Source organism: Euwallacea fornicatus, chromosome 22, assembly GCF_040115645.1.
Source record: "Euwallacea fornicatus isolate EFF26 chromosome 22, ASM4011564v1, whole genome shotgun sequence".
NCBI lineage: Eukaryota > Metazoa > Arthropoda > Insecta > Coleoptera > Curculionidae > Euwallacea > Euwallacea fornicatus.
The window spans coordinates 176,027-198,264 of NC_089562.1; the positions used below are offsets into that span (position 1 = coordinate 176,027).

Here is a 22,238-nt window from a genome sequence, read left to right on the forward strand (position 1 = left end):
AAGAAAATTATTATGAATAAGTGAATAAATTTAATAATAATTTAACAATGGGTGGTATCTCCTCTTAAATTAATACATTCCTGTAAGCGACGTGGCATGCTTAAAATTAAATTGTCAATATCTTCCTGAGGTATTGTATCCCAGGCAATCTGCACCTGCTCGCGGAGTTCATCTATGGTCTCTGGAGGGCGAACTAAACGTTGAAGTCTCCGACCCATTATATCCCATAGATGCTCTATTGGGGACAAATCTGGAGACCGAGCTGGCCAAGGCAAAGTATCCAAATTTTCAGCTTCCAAATATGTACCTCAAAGTATCGTTGGCTACATGCGATCGCGCATTATCCTGTTGAAATGTGCTTCCAGGATGGTCGTGGATGTGTGGTACAAGAACCGGTTCTCAGACACTATTAATGTACCTCTGAGCATTTAATCTATCATAAATGAAAACAAGAGGAGACCGACTACCATACTGGATGGCACCCCAAACCATGACACCTGGTGTTAAACCAGAATGATGCCTTTCCAAAAAGTCCAAATTTAATCGCTCTCCTCTGCGCCTTCCAACACGTAACCGTCCATCAGATCGCCATAAACAAAATCGGCTCTCATCACTGAACACGATTCTTCTCCACTCATCCACCCATTGCACTCTCAGACGACACCTCTCCAGTCGGGCCACCCTGTGGTTTCGCGATAATGGAAGCCGACGCATAGGACGATATGAATTTAGTCCAAAACTTCGAATTCTGCGATACATCGTACTAAGGGAGACCCTTCGATTTAGGGTGGCTACCCAGTCAGCACCAAGAGACGGAATTGTTTCAAACGGGGCGCCTGTCGTTGAAGGACGAAGTCGCCGGTCTTCGCGTCAGTTCGTCATTCTTGGACGGCCACTACCACGATGACGATTTACTGACCCTTCGTTAGACCAATCTCTCCAAGCTCTTAGTACTTTGCTATGCAATGCGTTTCGATCCAATCTCCAAACCAAAAGAAGACGAATAAATTTTTTATTAATCAATATTTTTCAACGAAATTTTAGATACAACCATTTTGAAATATTCTAAAGATATTGTTATAGTTAAATTTAAAATAAAAAAATCCCTAATGTCTTTTCTTGAACTTTCGGCATGAAAAAGAAGCAAAGTGGGTCTTGGATTTTAAGTGAGCACAAGAACTTCTCACAAACTAGAGTTTTTGATGCTTTACAACATATAAAAAAATAATCAAAATGGGACCGCAAATAAAAATTTTACAGGGGTGCCACGCTCTTATGTGGGTCACACTGTATATATTTGAAATCATGGAGACGAGCAGACTACAAAAAGATATAAATATACAGGGTGTTTAATTAAAAAAAAAAACACAACTTGCCATTTTTTTACAGTTTTACGATGCTCGTTCGTTTCGCCCGATGACGGATTCTGATAATTCACAATAGAAACTAAAACATTTGTCTTCACTATTTTTTTCTATTTCCAAAAATAAAGATTTTAGAGTCGAGGAAAAATATGGGGAATGACCCTGTACATTCGTTTGCGTGAAGCAATTAAAAAAAAAACGCATGGATTCGTCGCGAAACTATTCATGGCTTTTGCACCCGCTCATATTTCATGTCTTGTTGGTGAATTTTTGGTCACAAATAATATTATAATGGTACCGCAAGCTCCCATATTCGTCAGATGAGACTGATTGTGACCTTTTTTTGTCCTCAAAAATAAAAAGAACTTTAAAAAGGTCGTCGTTTTGCAATCATAGACGAGATTAAAAGCTCGCCGTTGAAAGAGCTAAACAGCATTGCAAAGTTTAAGTTTCAGAAGCGTTTCGGGGATTGAAAGAAGCACTGGTATAAATGTATCTGATCTAACGGGGACTATTTTCAAAGGCATAAAATTGATGTAGTCGAATAAATAAAATTCTTTCCAAAAATTTTTAAATTCAGTTTTTTTTACATACCTCGTATACTGTAACTTGTGACTATACTCGTAGTAGCTTACCAGTAATTCAGCGAAACAACTACGAGTTAAGTCGTAGTTGGCAGTCAACGCGTTAAAGAAAACCAAACGATTTAAATATTAATTACAAACGAACAAAGTAAATAAAATCTAGGAAATAAGCACTGATTATGCTCTCGCAGGTCTTAGTTATAGATTTAGCCCTAAAGACTAATTTGTGGACCTACGCAGAATACGAGAGTCAATCGAATAGACGTCTAGAGAGATGCGACGTGCTACACGACGTGTAGCACGTCGCATCTCGTCATTGTCGCATCGCATCGTATGTCAGGCAATAGAGATCTTACAGTCTTGAAGCAGACGTTGAAATGTAAAAAACGCATGTCTTGGATACCTTCATCTATTATCTATTGTCCATGGAACTTTTACTGGTAGTAGAAGAAAGTTTTACTGGAAGTAGAATCAAGAAATCAAGGTCCTACGTTTACACTTCACTACTTATTGGAAGGTTACTTTACTGACAACGATCAACCCTTACATAGCCTGATAAGAATATTCTGTTGAGTTTAAGTGAATATTTTTTGAAAATTAGCCGAAATTGTTTTGTAAGGCAGAGTTTAAACAGGTTCAGTTGTGACGACAATTTTTCTGTCCTGTCATGTGTGTGTTTAGGTGTGTGATACTTGTCCTCCTATTTAATATTTATTACTAACTAAATTTTTTTTTAAAGAATATGAGAAAAAAAGGCGGCGAACTTTCGGAACGAATTAAGTCAGCCTTGGTTGTTTGTTGATCCTTGACGTAGAAGTTGCAATGAACGTGGACTGGATTGTTACGTTTGAAAGACCACCCTGAACTCACAGTATTAGGGACACTGTTTTCTGGTCCAAGTTAATCAATCCAAGTTAACAATGATTTATTGATTTGTCTACTAACTAAATTGATATCAATAGAGTTAGGACCAACTTACAACGAGCCACTATACGAGATTAGTGGTTCAGTTAAGCCCCCGCGAGATCACTAGAAAGTATGTATCGATTCTAAAAAGTATTTCCCGGAAATCAGAATGTCTGAATCGTTCGGATCGAATAACTAGTTAAAAAAGCTTCGTAACCTTCCTTCCCAGTTCTTAAGTACCAATTCGAGAACCTCCAGGCAGGGACATGCTGCTTTTTGAAGGCGTTTCTCACACATCTGGTACCTAATATCGAAAAATTGACCGTTAGGCGGGTACTTTTACGACGCACTTTCATTAGGATATTTACGATACGCTTCATTAACGTATAGTAATGATACCCCAGTTTTTAATGCTGCAAAAGGGAATGAGCGTATTCCCTTTTTTTTTTTTGGGGGGGACGCGACTCCGGGGATAAAAAATCTTGCCGGAAGACGATACTGGCGCCCATGCATCCAGCCTCTGTGGGGTTTCACCCACTAAAAAACCCCGTAAAATCAAAGAAAAATTGAGCTAACTCAATTTATTCTTAATCGCGCTTTTTGGGTCGCTATTTGGTGAGTCGTTTATTATCAGAGTCAAACGGAATCCGCTCTTTGCTCTGTAATCTTAGTGAGCGTATTCCCCGCACTAAACGACCCTTTTATTGGTTGGGATGGTACTTTAATATATATTACTATTATTTTTATATATTACTCTATAAGGCTATGCTGCGAAATGGATGTTGCTGTACAGGGGCGGAACTTGAGGTCTAAAAATACAAATTAATCTACTAATTCACTAAATAAGACCTATGTATTAACATTGGTATCTCCCAGCAACTCTGAACATTGCGTCATCTATACTTTCCTATAAGTACTGTGAGATATGTGTCAGCTCCTTTAACCAAAACTGTTATTGGGAATCCACTACAAGTAACCTGTTCAGTTCTTTCAGTCTCCTTAGACAAGTGACATTGACATGAAATATAACTCAAAATGTCTGCAGTTTAAGTCAAAAAAGGTAAATTTCAACAAATTTTATCTCTTTTTACATCAACAAGAATGATAAATCTCAATTATAGGGCATAAATCAGATCAACTCTTTAATAATTAATCCTGAGAACAATTCATCTCAACTTCATAACCAGGTTTAACATAAATAAATCGGAAAAAATGTCTTCGAACAATAGTCCTTCCCACTATGGAGAAGATGCATTTGTAACTGATGCAGATTTTAAGGTAGAAATCAACCAAAAAATGAAGGTGCCTCAGAAAATTAGCTTTGGTAACGACTTAAATGGAGATGTGCGGAGTTCATGGGTACGAGATAACTTCAATATGCATGTACCTGAGCGAATATTGGTTATCGGCCAAGATCAACATGTTGGTAAGGAAATGCAGTTGTTTCCCCACTTTGTGTTAGTTTTTAAATTAATGATCAAAGCCCCATAAATAACTACTTTAGTCAATGTACTTTGGTTTAGGTACCCGAGCGCCACCTAGAGAAATTGCCTTTGACAACTCAATATTAGTGTCTGGCTCTGAGTCCTACCCAGCAAATTTGCCACGAGTTGCTACTCCCCCTAGAACTTTGACCTTGGATAAATACCCATTTCCTGGTAATCCAAATCAATTATAAATAATATTGAATTTTTCCACAAATTAAATTTAGGCATTGAGGATTATCAAGATGATTCTGAGCCAGAGGACCAACTACCCATAGTAAAACCAAAGCCAAAAGTACAACACAATTTAAATGACTCTGTATACTCAATGAGTGGCTCATTCAGAGACCAAACAATTCCACCTTTAGGTAAGTTTTTGCTTCCTGTGAGTATCAGGAAATGATTCGTGTTAGGTGGAGGTGACTGTCTCACTCCTGCCGAAGAAGTGATCCACCTTCGAAGACAGCTAGCAAAGCTAAATCGTCGTGTAATGGTCTTGGAATTAGAGAATGTTAACAGGCTGCAAAAGGAGAAAATCTTAGCCGGATTGGGAATCGCATATTTTCTGTTGAAAATTATGACTTGGATAAATAGAGGTTAAGTGAAAGAAGATTTGCATTAGAGATGGTTAGAAAACTTCAAAGGTCTTCTTAGTGTGATGTAACACGAACTGTTAATAGTAATGTCAATAAGTTTATTTTAGTTATTGCAAACAGATGGAATAAGAGTGACTTTTTTATTTAAATGACTTTCTTAAAGGTGATACAATTGTAAATTATTATTTTATTGAAAGTTTTGTGTATTTAGGTGACCCATTGTATTTTGACAAAAATAAATATTGTTGAATTAAAAAGGCCATTTGGAGTTTATAGTTAACCATTCTTTAAAAACAACTGACGAAAATCTCTGAAAATTATCCATCTAAATGCTAAATCTAATTAAATATTCCATAGAAAAATCCCACTTGGAGCCCTAGAAGGTTCACGTGAAATCTTTAAAATATTTTTTTATATCATTAAGTTAAACCTTAAAATTTCATAATATCAGCTAAAAATTTTAAAAACTTTGAGCCACTTGAAACATAAAAAAAATTCAATTATTTCAAATTTCAAAATTTTTTGCTAATATTTAAAAATTTTAAAATTTCAAGTTAATAATGCAGAACGAAATATACATAATATATATATTTTGCATATCTCAAAGAGTCATTCTAAAACTACCTAGTTAATTGAAGGATACATAAGAAAATTTTACCTATTACAAAATTTTTGTCACTCACAAATATGTTTTAATCAGTTATTACACTCACTTTGAACTTATAAAAACTAAAAAAATCACATTCATTTCTAGTGCATCACTTAATATTTAAGATTTCCCCTTTCGATACCGCATCCTCGCCTGCGATTTTGTGTACCTTGGAGTTCTTCTTTTATTTTCCTGTTCCTCCTCCTCCTTACCACCAAGATCATTTACTATAAAATCAATATTGAAATTTGAAAAGATATTCTCCAAAACAGGATTTCTCAAAAATGATTATCTGAATCTAATTGTCACCTAATATCAGCTGCTTCTTCAATCTAATAGATTAATCCCTAATTATAGGTTGCCAATTGCCTTAATTGAAAATTACCTCACAATAATCAACCTGATCCAGATTATCATGTTTGAAAAGATCTAATAAGTACTAACATAATTCCAGAGGAGCATCCAACAAACTCCTTTGTTGACCTTTCACATAGGCTCTCCAAAACCGTGCAATACCATATCCAGAAAGGGACATTATAATTGTTATAAATGACATTAGTAATGGATGCTAAAATCCTATTTTTCATATAAGAAGTTCATTTGAATTAAATATTGTTACTGACAGTTAAAGCTCGTGAAGTCACATACTCAGCGACCAGCAAAGATACCCCCATAATAATCCCCAATCCAGCTCCTACCCATGGAATCTCTTTGTCCATTTTTTTCTGTCTCATTATCTGTTTACCCACATTGTCTAAGGCAAGTAAAATAACAGAATCTTGGGGCTTCAAACGAAGCGCCTCTTGGTAAGACTCATAAGCATCAATGTATTGACTTGTTGCATACTCTACTTCTCCTAATGAAATAAACATTTCCCTAAACTCAATTTAGCCAGGATTGAAATATATAGTTAACCTTTACGAAAGTGGCCCTTTGGCCACAAAGGGCTTAAAGTTATGGTTTCTTTGGCGTCAGTCAATGCTAAAAAATAGTGTTTCATCAGAAGATGTACAAAAGACCTATTGCTATATAAAACATGGTTCTGTGGATCTAGCTTTATAGCTGCTGTGTAATGTAATATAGCTTCAGAGAGTTTGTTGTCTTTTACTGCTTTATTTCCCAGTTCCTTGAGAGATTCTGCAGTTAACTGTAATAAAGAATAAGTTGAAATATTTAAATGAGAACAATGTCATTAGAAATTAATTTTATCGAGATGGTTTTTGGTGATTTCAGATCAAATTTACTAAATGCCTACTAAATAGAGAATTAATACATTCTATTAGACGAACATGTATTATTGACTTAAAAGCATAACTCAGCAGTTTTTGAAAAGAAAACACCAAGAGCCAGTTTTACTCTTTCCATGATTTCGATAAACTAACGGTGATGTACCTCTTCATTTGGTTGTTCCATGTCTAAACAGGAGAGATTAATGGTCTAGAATTGTCCACATTAAATAAAACATTCAAAAGGTATCACCGCTAAATTTAATCCACAAAAGTCCTAAAATTTGAGATAAAGCAAAACATATACACAAAAACATAACCTCAAATGTCAAGAATAAACCATTTTTGTAAATGTGTCCAATGATATAGGAAGGGTGGCAACGCTGTTGGAAATCTGGCTTGCTATTTTGTTTTACTTTTATTGTATTAAAATTCAGACTATAATTGAGATCTACATTTTCATGTCAAATATATTCAATAACTTTAATGATTATAATTATCCATTAAAAACCAACTTAAATTACGCATTTATTGAAATTTCGAGTTTTTATTAAGACGATTTTTTTCCCTGTGAGACTGTCCGGTTTTAGATAAAATTTTTTAGGTTTCAAGAATTTCACTTTAAAACCGTTAAAGACATAAACTTATCACATGTCAACATTAATGTGCACATATATAGAGTTGTATAAATAAACCTATTCATTATTTTCTTCTTTTTCAAGTTCAAATTTTATGTAAACAATTCTTCGTACAGAAAAAATGAAAAAGAAAATTCAAAGGGCATATTTTAGGTTTTTCTAATTATGCCAAGTTAAATAAAATTGTCAGATTTAAAATATAATGTTGCATCCTAATAGAGTTGCCTTGAGAGTCCACTGGATATATCTCTGATAATCTTATGGGAATATTTAAAGTGAATTCTTTTGACTGTAACTGTGACTGAAAATTTCTAAAGAAAACATGCATTACTGTCTTTTGGAAATTAGAATTTAAACAGTGTATTTAGAGACATTTGTGCATTTCACAACAATGTAGGGATGTATAATAATTTTAATTATTTTGTCTTTGAAATCAGTTAAATAAATGTAATTGTAAAAAAAAATATTATTTTTATGTTTATGTATCTCTACTGTTAGACCTAAATGCGCAGTTGCCTCTATTGCTTAGTTCGAATGCCAATTAATTTAACTAAATATATTTTGATTCAGTCCTAAAACGTTAAGAAAAGTAGCTAGGGCTTCTACATAAATTACTTCAGTATGTAGATTCGTAATAATATTACAAAATATAGTAAATTGTTCAATTTTTTACGAGAAAATATATTTTCTATTAATTTTTATTTCCAATGAGTATGCCTGGTTGTATGCTTGCATTGAAGGGGCGTGTCGGAATTTTTCGGGTTCGATTGACGTTCCTGACAGTGCGTTAACGCAGTCGCCAGTCTGACCTCGAAACGTCAGCTGGATGTGGGGGCCGTCCTGACTTTACTGGACAGAAATGGCGGCGCTATGTCCAGGTGTTCAGTACGGGTTGTCTTCGCAACAAAATTTTAGTGAAAATAAAGACTTGATTTTTGTGAAATTAACGGATTCTGCATTACGAGCAATCGAAGATTACTTAAAGAATCAGGTAAGCCCCTTTTGACCCCTCCAGTCCTTATTGATTGGTTCGTTACAATCTGTTGCCTTCCGAGAGATAATAGTCGCCATATTCAGATGACTTAATAACCTATTATAATTTAATTTTTCGAGTTCTAAGTCATTTTATAGTGTACTATATGGGTCCCTTAGGTGTTCCACGTGGGAATTTCCATCTAAAATTGCAAGTTACTGTCGAAATTACGCAGGAAATCACCACGCCACGTCAACATATTGCTCGTTTTTTTGCAATTTTAAGTAACATTTATGCAATTCTGACCCCGTAAGTTTCTTCTTTGGGGCCTCTAATACGCCCCGATCAAGTTTCATTCACGTATCTGTATAGACAACTCAGCAATTACCCAGAGAAGATGGCTAGGTATTTCCAAACAAGGATATGAAAGCAGACTTCATTCTTTACAAACTTTCCCATTTCAGGATGTGTTTATACAATAATATTTAAAGATACCGCGTTATTTACATTATTATTTAGTAATTTTAGTATTATCAGGTGTTTAGATGGTTGTGGCGGAAATTGGTCTTCATTTTAACACCAATTTGCCCATTATAATGTAATCATACAGTACCCCCCACACAAATAATAAGTAATTCTTTTTTAGAGAAATGGGCAGAAAAATGTACTAAAATAATTGAGAATGCCCACTTAAATTCTTACCTGTTCTAAATTTAACTCCTAAGCAAGTTACTGCTAGTGCCAAATTCAGTTGAGTTTTTGAATATCTCCACTGAAATTGAATATACAGTTGTAAGTATATAAATAAGTCTGGAGTGAAGGAAAATACTTGGAAAGCAGTGTTTGGGGGAGTGAATGAGCTGATTTTTATTATTATTCGTCAGATATTTATTTGGCTATTGAGTGTGTTGTTATGATAGTCATCACATAGAACTTAAGTAACTGAATTTTCAGACAAATTCAGAATTTTAAATCTGTTTAAGTCATGATGGTGACCTAATTATGTTAACAGTGAAATCATTTAATGTTGGGGTTTAATTGACTTTGGTTTAAAGCCAAATTGTTAATCTGCTGTCAATGTCAATTGCAAGCTATTTTTCATAGAAATGTGGGAATAGAGAAAGACTATTTAAACTAGCTCGATGTCAATACCATATTGATAATTTGGCCCTAAAAGCTCAAGATAGTTTATGGTATTGTAAAATATTTCTAAAGCATTTTAGTGTACACAAATTTAAAAGAAATCTACCCCTCAGTAATGGTCGTTTGAAGGACAGGTCCCAAATATTTTTATGTTTCATTGTCACATTGAAATCCTTTTCAAACTCAAACGCCCTGCCTCCTGGTAACAAAGCATTTATGGCCCTACCTCTATACCTAGGCTATATTTTTCATGTTTTTACATAAAATAGCATTTCTCAGACCATAGGTATTGAAAAAGTACCTCATAGTTGTATGTGCCAAAACCATAAACAAAAACAAATCTACTGTTGGTGTTTAGTTGCGGTGACGATTTTGTTTCCCAATGTTTAATTCAATGACCCTTGATGGTTCTGGAAAGTTCCGAAAGACGATTTCAATAACAAAATGTATCTCCAATAACAATGTATTATAACATATAACTTATAACATTTTTTCTAAATTTGTTAATCATATTTTCCTAATAAACCTCACTTATACGAGACAGTATCAGAGCCATAAAACACACTTATCACGGTAAGTGGCAAACACAATTACGGATATGTTAAATAAATATGTGTTTCCTTTAACTTTGTAATGTATTGAAGTGAGGTTGGCCTCGAGTGTCTACTAACTAACGTAGAAGTAGATTTGAGCCTAATTATTTCATACTGTTTTCTGAGTCTTGAAGTTTATATGTATACCTGCAAAGCTTTAATAAGTGTTTGCTTAGATAAGAGCTATGTATTATTAAAACCCATTTCAACACGTTACCCAATTGCCAAAGTTCGGTAAAGTAGTGTCTGGAGCAGTTGCAAATGCCCCCAAGCAGTTCGTGTTCGAGTATGTAAATAAGTTTACCTTCATTTCTTCAGTTCTGACAACACATTGCTGACACTCTTCGTTTCCATGAATTCAGGTGGTATTTGCGGAGAGGAAACCATGAATGGGTTTTGTGTTCAATACCAGCTTTCTTTTACCTGCCCTTAAACAGCTGGCAACTGCGTTCGGTGCCCTTTGCATTCGATTATTGTTGAGAAACGAAATTTAAATGGAATTTGAGGGCATCAAGTAGTCACGAGGAATGAACAGGGCCAAGTCGAGAATCAAATTACTACCAATTACCAACAGTATTGCGCACATACACAACTCTTATTTCAATTTAGTTGGCTAATTAGTTACGGTGGCACACTTCACACGTCTTTAGATTCGTCATAAAACCTTTTAAGGCCTGTTGGAAATATCGAAATCTGTTGGGGATATCTGGGCCACCTGCCCTTTCAGGTGGAAGATTTGGAGTTGAGAATTAGTCCAGTGTTGAGGGCAAAAGCACAGACTTTCGATTTCGTAACGGTCGTACTTAGATCACGTTGTGGGTGTTTTTCGCCAAAGAACCGGTTAAGACACATATTGCAGTTTTATTTTCTAGGTTAGTCGTTTTATAATATCGGTTTAGTGAGGTATTTCGTTTGCTGTATCATTACATAATGACGGTGCAGAGCATTGAATTTTATTGCTCGATCTGAAACTGGAACCTTTCTCCATTGAAACGTGGCGAAAAGGACGATTTTCCTAAGCAAGATTTTTTACATGGGCTGTCGAAGTAGCCTGAATGTAATAATTTGACCAAGCAACGGGAGAGAGAAAATAATATTCATTTTGCGGTCGATCACTAATGTATAATCTACGCGGTCTGGTTAGTTAAAGAAATGTCCAGAATAAAATCTTAATTATTGAAGTTTTTGTCGGTTAATAAATTTGGTATTTAAGGTCACATACAGGGACATTTGTGGCATCACCGCAGTCACCCTCGGTGCATCGTTGACCTTGTACTAAAGGCTTGTTAAACAGGGCGGCCACGTTGTGTTCTCAAAAGAACAGCGACGTGTTGCCATTTAGAAGCAAATTTAAATGTCGAATAGAATGTTCGATTAATTGGTATTGAAACTTTGAGTATGTCAACGCATTTAATTATTATTATAATGTGCATTAAGTTACGAAATTGTGTTAAAAATTGACAATTTAAAACTGATAAAATTTTAAGATCGGCAAAATTAAAAAAAAAATCAAACATTTACGATATTTTTTAATTGATTATTTTGAACTCACGCCTAAATTAACCTGAATCAATCTAATTTTTTACAATTAATAAAACATTTAAAAGTGTATAAAATTGATAGTTTCAAAATTGGGAAAATTGTTAAATCAACAAAGTTTTCAAAATGCGTCAAACATAACATTTTTAACATTAGCATTTTTAATGTAATGATTCCTATGTCTTGCATTAATTTTTACGGGTATAACTTGATGCAAATAATATCTGTAAATATCGTCATCACTTTAGAGGTCAATAGGTTATTGGTTTCCAATTAGTCGAGGATGGACGAGACGACACGTACTGATTTGTTTATATTTAAAATTCAATTGTTAACAATTTCACAGTCTTATTTAAAATTTTCCATTTCCTACAAGACCAATTAAACTCAAGTCTTTGATGAACGTAATTTGGACAGCGAAAAATCTGGGGAATTCATTTTCATTCAAGAGCCACCGTGTGCAATAGCGAAAGACTTATGCAAAAATACCAATGACCCACTTTTCGGAAACGAGGTTGTGTCGATATTCACAAGCTAATAATTCACTTGTCTATTAGCAGGTGACTATGAAAAAATATGTGGTTAATTCGAGAGATAGATTTTTAAGGAAATTCTTAAAAAAAATTTCGTTCGCCATTTTGTCAAAAAAATCATAAATAGTATTTCCTTGCTTCGCAGTATTTTCTATTTATATACTGCTTGGATGGGATTTTCATTGTATGTAGTTCGAACCGCGAAAGCCTAGATAACTTATTAAGAAAAACAAACAACTCTTACGTTTGCCGTTAAAGTGAAACCACGAGTTTTGATAAAATTATTCTCGAGCACTGCCAGGAAGAGCAGACTTAAGTCGGTTTTATGGGAAATTCCGATCATTCAGTACTATCTTAAAACGTCGATTATTCCAATCTTAGGGCGTCTAATACTAGCCTAACGAGATGGTAGCTACGAGCCACTGGCTACCAGGTTTTTCCTTGACATTTATTCAATTGTACCAAGGTCACCAAGGCTGTATAAAACCGGAGAGGATCAGATCAAATCCAACTGTAGCTTGCACGGGATTAAACCGACATTTTCATAGCGATGAATATCTCAAGGGAACACTTTAACGTGAATATAACAGTTAGAACTTCAAAAAATGCCCTTTAGAAGCCGTTTTACATTGCGGCACTTTTAGGTATTGAATCTACGTGATAAAATAGTTATTTACTGAGGGGAATCTCGGGTGATGAGTCATATTGTACATAGTAATAATTTATGTTGCACGCGTCATGATAATAACAGTAAAACATTAATAAATATACTGATAGAAACTTTTGTGTGTTCTAAGATTTTACAATTCCCATTAAACATAAAAATATTATTATATCACTACGGGTGATTGTAATTTTTCAGCAATGTGGTGAAAGTACCCGCGCAAAAAACCGTCATTGTACAATCCTTTAACCTTTGGAACAGTTTGATATTCCGACAACACCAGACTAACAGACACCAATTACGAAATCAAACTTGTTATTGTTACTCAAAATCGACCAATTCTTCGGTATATAACCAGGAATTTTAACAAACAACTACGCGTTATTAATGTGATTTGTTAATTGTTGTGAACTAACATGAATACGTTTGTTTCAGAATACAGGCAACGTCCAGAGTCCCCGCATACGGTTCCTAGGAAATGCAAATGGCGTAAGTATGACTCTGAATGTTTCAGTTTTTCAGAATGAAGAATTCCGCGATGGTCAACAAAAGTAAAAGTAAATTTTCAAACGCACCTCGTCATTTAACGGGACATGTAGAAATTGTTACATTCACTAATGCAAAGTAGTCGGGCTTGTTATTGGCCGCGTACTACAGCATTGTGTGGCATTTTTGGAAGAAAGCACACAAATTATTCTGTTAATTACTAGATAACATTTAATTTATGGAAACCGTGTATACGGTATATATTCAAAAAGCTTCACTTTAAAAAAATGAGATCCATCTGCCTTTCGTGTACGAGCAATTTGCTTAATAAGTTTTTTCAATTTCGAGCATTAATTTGGAGAAATGAGAGATATGTAAATGTCTGAAGATTCGAGGGGTTTTTAAGTTTTTGTACTTACTGTGCATAAATCCCCTTGATGATTTTCCTATAAATTTGCATCAAAAATTCGGTAATTTCACACCGAAATTGCGATACAACTGCCTTAAAAAAAAACGAATATTTAAATTTTAATTGAATTATGTGATTTGCCAAATTACGCGCGGCCATTGTATGTAAAATAAAATTGAGTAATGTCAAAATGTGAATTATTGACATTTTAAGTCATCGCCATTTTGGAATAGACCGCAAGTGATGACGTCATTACATGTAGGCAACCATTGTTGTTTTATTGAATAATACACATATATGTTTTTTGTTTAACGAGCGAAAATTCATATATTTCTATACCCGACATAAGAAATCTTCGACATTTATCCGGAATAAAAAACGGTCCAAAATTAATGTCGCGTCGGTGTGCAAATCAAGGATGAGTATAGATTTGAGCAGTTGATCTCCTACTGCTTTTTGTTGAATAAATGAACGAGTTTCGTTGGAAATAAATAAAACGGCAGGAGGTTGTTTTTAATGAATCTAAACGCGGCATTGAACTTATTCTCCAAGATCGCATTTTGTCCACGTATTCGTAAATAATAAATATTTGACAACTGCAAAGAATTTTATAAACCGGCTTAGTAAGCATGAAAAATATTTTCATACAATTCACACAAAGCGGTTCATATTTTCTCTATAGTTTCTTTAAACTTATCAATACCGTACTGAACACTGAACGAATATTGATAAAATTACGCCAAGAGTGCTAATGATCTTTCTATACGTAGAAATTCATGACCGAAAATCCGCTTTCCCATAGGCCTTGAATTAGAGACCAAGGAAAGGGGCAAAATTCCGAAAAGCAATCGGTTTTTGTTGGACGAGAAAACGTCATCGGCGGCCCAACAAAAGAACCATGGTAATTTAACGTACTTGACACCGATTCGCAGGCTTGGCTGATTCCTGCTACCATTGGCGACGACGGGCGTCTGATGCTAACCTGATTGTATACTAACTTTACTAACAACCCTTAAAGATGTAATTGGGGTTTAATTAAAAGTGATTATGATCTGGTCCAAATAATTATGAATTACTATTTGCATCTACGGTCCACCGCACTTCCGCAAATTACATACATAAATGTGAAAGTAGCCATTGCGGACCTCCATTGACATCGATTATATGTACGGCGTAAAAGAATAATTAATTGTGTCATGTCAGTTTCATTTGAAAAACCGTACGTTTCAGGAAGTTTCTATGGTCAATTTGGTATACTCTGGATTTTTGAATGTGCGTCGAGCTGGGCAAACGCGGAGTTTCTCTTAGGAATTCGACCCATTGCAGCCATTAACCGGTTGCAAAGATTAGTAGTATAAACTAATAATGTAATGTCGTTACTTAGCATCATTAGAAAAAATCCATTCTTTCAGAATAATAATGTTAATTTATTTTACAACTGGCTACCTTGGACTTTCACTAAATGTAGAAATTTAGTTGAATCGGATATCGGTAAGGCACGATTTTATTGTTTTTAGTCGAGAGTGCGCCGTTTTTTCCTCTCCTGATTAGTTGGAAATCGATTAGTTTTGCAATTAAGCGGACGCACAGACCCGGAAATTTGACATTTTTTTCTTAAGATGCAGCTATTTTTAATTGAATCGTTATATCGAGACACTCATTTATGCGTTCATTATTCTATTATAAAAACTAAAAAAACGTATATATTTGCAGACTTTTACAATTTAAATCAATAATTTGACGAATCAGTTTCTCTGCCAGAGTATGAATGGCGGAGCTGAATTTTATTGATTTTTTTAAGCAATTTTGTATATGATGTTCTTTATATATAGGAGCTACTTTTTCCCTCCCAACACCATGAATCTGGACACACGTCGTTCAGCTTCGCCATGTCCACCACAGCAGATATGGAGGGGCCTGCTGGCAGTTTCGAGTGCATCCAGGGCAACTCTCCCCGAGGGCCTCTGGAGTGTCTCGGCTCTATTCGCAACAAAATGCGCATTCACGCCAACGAAGACGTGTATGAAGCCACCAGGAACCGTATGGCTGAAGTCGAAGACAAGTACAAAAACAAGTGTACCCGCGAAATAAAACCGAACCAAACGGACATCGGCCGAAAGGTTAAAGTCAAACAACCGAACTCGTCATCCAGGCCGCCTCTGCTGCCCTCTGTCCAGCAGCCCCGGCCCGCGCTGCCCTCCATGCGGGATAGCCTGCTTAAGCAGTCTTCATATCCGATTCCGTCAGCCGTGAAACCGCCCCAAAGTAAGTTAACCTCGTAACACACTTGAACTATAAATTAAAGTTGACATTTTTAGATAATTTGCACTCGTCCCTCAACCACAATCTCTCCAATGGATTAGGCAGTAATCACGTGAGTAGCTCTCAACGAAGCACCGTCCAGCACAACCGGAAACCGTCAGTGCCCGAAGTCGCCAGAAGACCTCTTAGGTTAGAAACGGAAAAGGATTCATTTCTGCTTTTTTCTTAGAGTCTTTTGACAGGTCCGAGGTGTGTGTTTGGTACCCAAAATTGGTAGATTTTATTGTTATTTAACTTCATGAATGGAACGAGGAAAGAACATGCCGATTTGAGGTGCCAGATCAGTTACCTGTCAAAATAACCTGAGACATTCATTTTTTTAATGATTAATATTCTTCCAGAGAGCGATTGATTCATCTGCTAGCCCTGCGACCCTTCAAAAAGATCGAACTACACGATCGCCTCACAAAAGGTTGGTAATTTTCATTATGCCCCGATTTCGTCTAAAATTTTGTTTTAAATTAGAGGGTCTGCGAGGCACCAACAGCATGACCACCGTACTCAAACAGATCGCACAATTACGAGACAACTGCTATTATCTAAACAGGAACATGTGGAACGAAGTCAACGACGATTGGCCCTTTTACACAGAGACCGAGAAACAGATTCTGAAGCGGTAAGCATCCATGGATGACATTACACATAGAGATCCTATACTGAAATAGGGTCGATTGAAGAACTCTATGAAACTTGAAATCGGGGAACAGCGTTTTGCAAAATTCGTTCACAATTACATCACCAACAGGTGGTGCGACTTCGAAAATAATTGACAAATGTCTTGACCGTATCAATTATCATACATAATTTGTTTGGTGTTTCAAGATTGCGGCGCGTAAGCTTATGTCAATTTCGCTTATTGGCGAGTGACAAAAAAAAAGATTCATGACCATACTCCTTGTATCCCGAACTTCAACCCACTTGCGTATTTTTTGCGTTTAAAAATTCTACACGGGTTCGCTCTAACCTAGGACATGTACCTGATACCTATTCAATGAAAGTCACTAACTAACTTCACATTGGTACAAAATAATTTTTTATGGATGTTCCGTTGTCACTTGTCGATTTTAACTGCAATAGACTATCTAATTAATAATTTAAATTTTGATGCATAGTCCTGGAAAAACTAATAAAATGTGTGTTTTCGTTGGATGATACATATATTGATACGACTTTATTAAAATTTTGTTTTATAGAATCTAGAACCTGATTGGCGTTGCATTGTCTCAGTATCCAACACTGGATAATAATTGCATTTCGGTATCGTGTCCAGTGTAAATATAAGGCTCATTATCCACAGACGGGAAAAAGGCCGGGTTCATATTAATGAGATTTTGTAATTCGCTTTATATTCGTTACATAAGCCTTTACTAAAAAGCTAATTTGGAACCTCACATTCGTTTAATTCACTTGTCTTTTATTATAACTACGGTTGTTATAATTTAAAAAGAAGTAGGTATTTGTCGATTCAAGTATTTTTTTGTTTGGAAAATTTGCAGTCGTAAAGTTTACAACATTATTTACATATTTATGTAACATTTCAGTGTTGAGTAAAATAATTTGAAATATCATTTGATTATTCATTTCAGTTTTCAAATTTTTTCATTACTTAATGATGCTTTTGTGAAACAAGTGAATAAAGGATGAAGTTGTTTCTTATGATATTTTGATGCCGTTGAAATTTCAAATGACCGACCAAATTTGGTTTCTCAAGTTAACCTCCAAGGCTCATAACATTTTCTAAGCAAATAAATAACACCAGCTGGCAAGAAATCGTTGAAAGAAATCATGAAAGAACTTTTCACTGTCATGTCTCGGCGGGTTCAAAATATTCCATTAAGATTTGTTTCAATAAGTATTTATAAATGATTAGTGCTAAATTTGTGTCTATATTAAACTTTTATGTTTAGGAAAAAGCCGCAAAACCTCACCCCCCCAGGAGGTAGCGATGGAGGTAGTTCTGGTAGCGGACAGTCCCCTACCAGTACCCACCCTGGATCTCCTCCTATGATTACGTCTACAAATGGTGTTAGTGGAGGTGGCGGTGGAGGTGGCGCGAAACGACAGGTTTACAGGGAGGGTGGAGACGGTTTGCCCTATAAAAGACAGAGGATAGCTCACGGTGCCAAAGGTTCTCAGCTCCCTCAAACGGGGGCATCTGACGGTCCATTCGTATACAAGTAAGTGTCTTAAAAATGATATTGAATAGAAAATTAATAAAATTATTACTACTTGTTTTTAACTGCCCGATTCTTCAATTGATAGAAAGTCCATATTTAGTATATTACCTTTAAAATAAAATATGAGCTCGGTGTATTTCGATTTTTTACATAAACCATTTATTGCATCGACTCGATATTCCAATGGGGTAATTGAACCTTCTGTGTGCGTAACTAAATCTTGTTACAAACATTTTTTGTAACTATATTGGTGCCTAATCTATCTATCATTGAGCGAAAAAAATGTTATTCCAAAAATCAGTATTTTTAAATATCAAAAATGGAAATAGACAGTTAATAGGTGACATGGCTTAATGTCAATTTTGTTCCCAAAATTTTATGTTGATACCTAATCTTGCATTTCATAGACGTAGAAATGTTTATTTGAAAAATTAGAAATACAAGTTTTTTAAAGTAAAAAATTTCGAAATATGTCCAGTTCTAGGCAACAAGTCACCCCAGATTCGGGCTACAGGCAATCCGATTCGGCCTACAACAACAGGTCGCCGGTAGATCAAAACAATAGTCAAAGGCGACCCGCCACCGATCTCCGAGACGCCTCCAACATGAATCCACGCAGCAGGGAGTCTCCTCCCAATGGGTAAAAAATTAATTTTAATCAATGTTTGAGAATTATGTTACAAGGACGCTTTTTTAAGGTATTTTAATTCGTACGACAATCTCCCTCCGACCGAGGACGACAGAAATAAGCGACAGTGTGATAGTGTCAATGGTTTGACGTTTGGTGTAACTAGGGAGAACGTATTCAGGAGCGGATCTCCGGTCAACAGCGCGCTCATGACAGAGGAGGCCCGACGCGGCACCAACAGTCCGATATTTCAGAATCAGTCCAACGGCTTTCAGAGAGAAAAAGACAGGCGGAGTGCCAACAATCACAAGGTTGTAATATTTTGAGCAATATTCGTCATGGTCCAAGTATTTGCTTGTTTGCGCAGGTTTCGTCTAGCAGCCACAGGATAGCCCGAGTTAGTCCCGACAGTCAGACTGAAGGATTGCCGTCATCTGTGCCAGAAAGGTCGCTTGTCCTACCCAATCGGGTTGTGGACGAGGAAGAGTTTCCCGATTACAAAAAGTAATTTTTTTAAATTTGAGTTAAACGTTTTTGAATAATTTTACTCGTTGTTTTCACAGACAATACGTAAAAATAACTTCCGCTGACCAAAAGAAGTTATACAAAGCCGATTTTAACGCGCACTACAGCGAATATAAAAGCCTCTACCCTATCGTGGAAAAAGTCTCCAAACGGTTTGTGCAGCTTGAAGAGGAGCTCAAACAGGAGGGCGTGAACAGTCCTAGATATAAAGTGCGTTGAAACCGTTACAATAAGAAAATAAATTATAATGTTTTTATTTTTCTTTTCTAGGACATAAAGAAACGAATAGTGCGGGAATATAATGAAATGAAGAAGGATCTCGAGCATCAACGGGCTAAAAATCGTTTCCAGTACTTGCACGAAAAACTGTCGTACATCAAAAAGCTGGTCGGCGAGTACGACCAGGCGCAGACGGGACTCGTCAAGTGTTAGCTCCCGCGTGAATCACGACCGGATTATTTCTTTACAATGCGACAAAAAACAGCTCGATTTCCAGTGGCTTTAAGGTAGTTTTCGGTTGTACCTCAGAGGTTTGGTGAGCGATGGGTTTGGGAGCGACCCCAAGCACCGGTTGCAATTCTTCAAATTCAATCATGTAAGTATTGTTCAATAAAAGAGTTGTAAGGAAATTTTATATATTTTTATGTGGGGTCCATTGAATAAAGCGAGCAAAATATCTAACAGCTCACCGCTCATTGAAAAATTAGTTTATTGACGCAACTATCCCAATTAGAAAAAATAAAAGATTTCAAAAATTGTATTTTTTTAACAAATTAGCTAAAACGTAGAGCGGACATGAATTATTATTAGGAAGAAATGTCAGCTTAAAAAATGCTGACGACGCCTCTTCATTTTCAGGAGGCAACAGATTGCTCAAACCGAAATGTGATAGACAGCAAATACATCAACTGCACTCAAACAGCAGCGAAAGCCACCATAATCCGACATCAATTCACAAAATATCCTTGCAAGTTATTGTCGGCAACATATCCGCCTAAATATCTGTCTCTAAATTTTGACATAATATCTTGACCTATATCGGCGACCATATCTTATTTATTCTTATCATCTCCTTGTATATCTATTATGGATTTGGTGTATATTCCCTTGGTGCCATAAACCATTGCTTTGTAACTTGAGTGGAAATGGTGTCAAATCTTTGTTGATATTGTGCCAAATCTTACAATTTCATGTAATTTCAGATCAAATTCCATGAGCTGCTCAGGGCCGGATTAGTCGGGAATTTGACCTGCTAATTGTGGTTAATTTTATTATACCCTTATTTTGATTACATAAAGGAAAGAAATTTTATATTTTGATTTTCTATTTTTTATTCACAGCTGCTATTTTGGTGTCAAAATTCTCACACAAAATGGCGGTTGAGTTGAATGTCTATATCATTACATTCAGTGAACGTATTGTTATATTTAACAGTGAAGAGGAATTGTTTTATTTATCGCAAAACTTATTTTTTTTTAATTTACTGGACGCCCTTATATTGTTTTATCAACTTAGTTTTTTTTTTAGATTGTGATGCCAAAATTTTGAGTTATTAATATTAACCGCCTTTATTCGCATTTTTCTGATAAAAAAAAACTATGAGGATGTTCTAGGAACGCTTTGCTGCTAAATAGGTAAATTGAATTATGTTGATCGAGAAAAATCGATTCGGTTGTGATTTGTACATAAATCTGATATACGATGACGACTTCGGCACGTCCTTGATGCATCACGATATATTTGAGCACTTTGCGATCCTTTTTATTAACAATTTAGATAATTTATTTCATGTTAAATAGCGGCAGCTAAACGTTGATGCTTTCGGAGGCAGTAAATTCAATGTCATGAGATTTTTTTTCAATTGAAAAGCTCCCTTGAAAAGCAGTCGCAAAGTGCCCAATCACTATCTCTAATCGTAATAAATATAATTATTAATCACTAGGAAATATGCTTATAATTAATTTTCAGTCATCTAGCTTTTCATTTTTCTTGAAAATAGCAATTGAATAAAAACCCAAAAAAAGAACATAAAATAGATAAAATAAAATATAAATTTGCTGGAGTTTGCGGGTTAAGTATCGTTTGACGGTGAGTTGGAAATTCCTATTAATCGAGTTCCTGTATCGCGTTGCAATCTGCTCAAAAATGCTCACGTATTTTCGTCAATCTCGCTGGGCCTAAAACGCATATTTGCTCCGAAACTCCTCATATAAATATGTCGTTAATCATGGGATTTGTGTAATTTTTACTTCTAAGGGTTGAGTCTCTGTTACAATTGGTTATTCAGTATGTTGTTTGTTAATATTTATTATAGAGAATAAATCCTCTTCCCGAAATTACATGACACCTAGTAGATACGTTATAAAAAAAAATTTTGTTGAACTTTAGGATTAAACAATTGTTTATTATTGCTACGAATCGATGATAACGATAGTCGTCAAAAAATATCTGTCCAGTGACCATTGTAACGTCTTGTAGGATATTTGAGCGTCGCGCTCTCTTTTATTTATAGACTAAAGGACATATTATACGCCACGTACGTAATATTATTGAAAATTGAAGGTAGTGTTGTATATGTCTGATGGAACAGTGTAAATATCTTCGCATTACCAGTTGTAATAAATGTATGGAGCATGTCCAGTTTAAGAATAAAAGTGGCTTAGTTTTGTAACGACATATTATCGTTCATTGTAAATTTTTGAACTATATTCAATATATTATATATATGAAGCATCCTAATCCATGACTTGTTTTATTTCCTCCTTTAATCCAGTTAAAGTAATTTTACAGAAACTATGT

General features: G+C 35.4%; 3 protein-coding genes across 5 annotated transcripts; 2 read left to right on the forward strand and 1 right to left on the reverse strand.

The window, feature by feature from the left end:
* The first annotated feature begins 3,810 nt into the window (after positions 1-3,810).
* On the forward strand, positions 3,811-5,194 carry Tango11 (transport and golgi organization 11). The gene is made up of 5 exons (XM_066295114.1): positions 3,811-3,914; positions 3,976-4,280; positions 4,378-4,512; positions 4,566-4,706; positions 4,752-5,194. Exons 2-5 carry the CDS (start codon positions 4,067-4,069, stop codon positions 4,937-4,939), a joined length of 678 nt encoding a protein of 225 aa, XP_066151211.1. The 5' UTR covers positions 3,811-3,914; positions 3,976-4,066; the 3' UTR covers positions 4,940-5,194.
* Positions 5,195-5,507: 313 nt separating this feature from the next.
* LOC136346176 (stress-induced-phosphoprotein 1-like) lies at positions 5,508-7,133 on the reverse strand. 2 transcript variants are annotated; one of them, XM_066295113.1, is made up of 5 exons: positions 6,976-7,133; positions 6,499-6,730; positions 6,207-6,439; positions 6,028-6,151; positions 5,508-5,810 (listed from the first exon to the last, which is right to left on the reverse strand). In XM_066295113.1, exons 1-5 carry the CDS (start codon positions 6,994-6,996, stop codon positions 5,704-5,706), a joined length of 717 nt encoding a protein of 238 aa, XP_066151210.1. In that variant the 5' UTR covers positions 6,997-7,133; the 3' UTR covers positions 5,508-5,703. The 2 variants fall into 2 exon arrangements, 1 of the variants encoding a protein (XP_066151210.1); XR_010733265.1 differs by having other exon boundaries at positions 5,775-5,915; positions 5,969-6,151.
* Positions 7,134-8,237: 1,104 nt separating this feature from the next.
* Positions 8,238-22,178, forward strand: Su(Tpl) (Suppressor of Triplolethal). 2 transcript variants are annotated; one of them, XM_066295007.1, is made up of 13 exons: positions 8,238-8,438; positions 13,328-13,381; positions 15,620-16,052; positions 16,106-16,238; positions 16,451-16,521; positions 16,575-16,725; positions 18,017-18,286; positions 18,765-18,926; positions 18,985-19,225; positions 19,282-19,418; positions 19,478-19,649; positions 19,710-20,034; positions 20,298-22,178. In XM_066295007.1, the coding sequence occupies exons 1-12, from the start codon at positions 8,307-8,309 to the stop codon at positions 19,869-19,871; spliced, it is 2,118 nt and encodes a 705-aa protein (XP_066151104.1). In that variant the 5' UTR covers positions 8,238-8,306; the 3' UTR covers positions 19,872-20,034; positions 20,298-22,178. The 2 variants fall into 2 exon arrangements, with proteins under 2 accessions (XP_066151104.1, XP_066151105.1); XM_066295008.1 differs by having other exon boundaries at positions 20,642-22,178.
* The last annotated feature ends 60 nt before the right edge of the window (positions 22,179-22,238 follow it).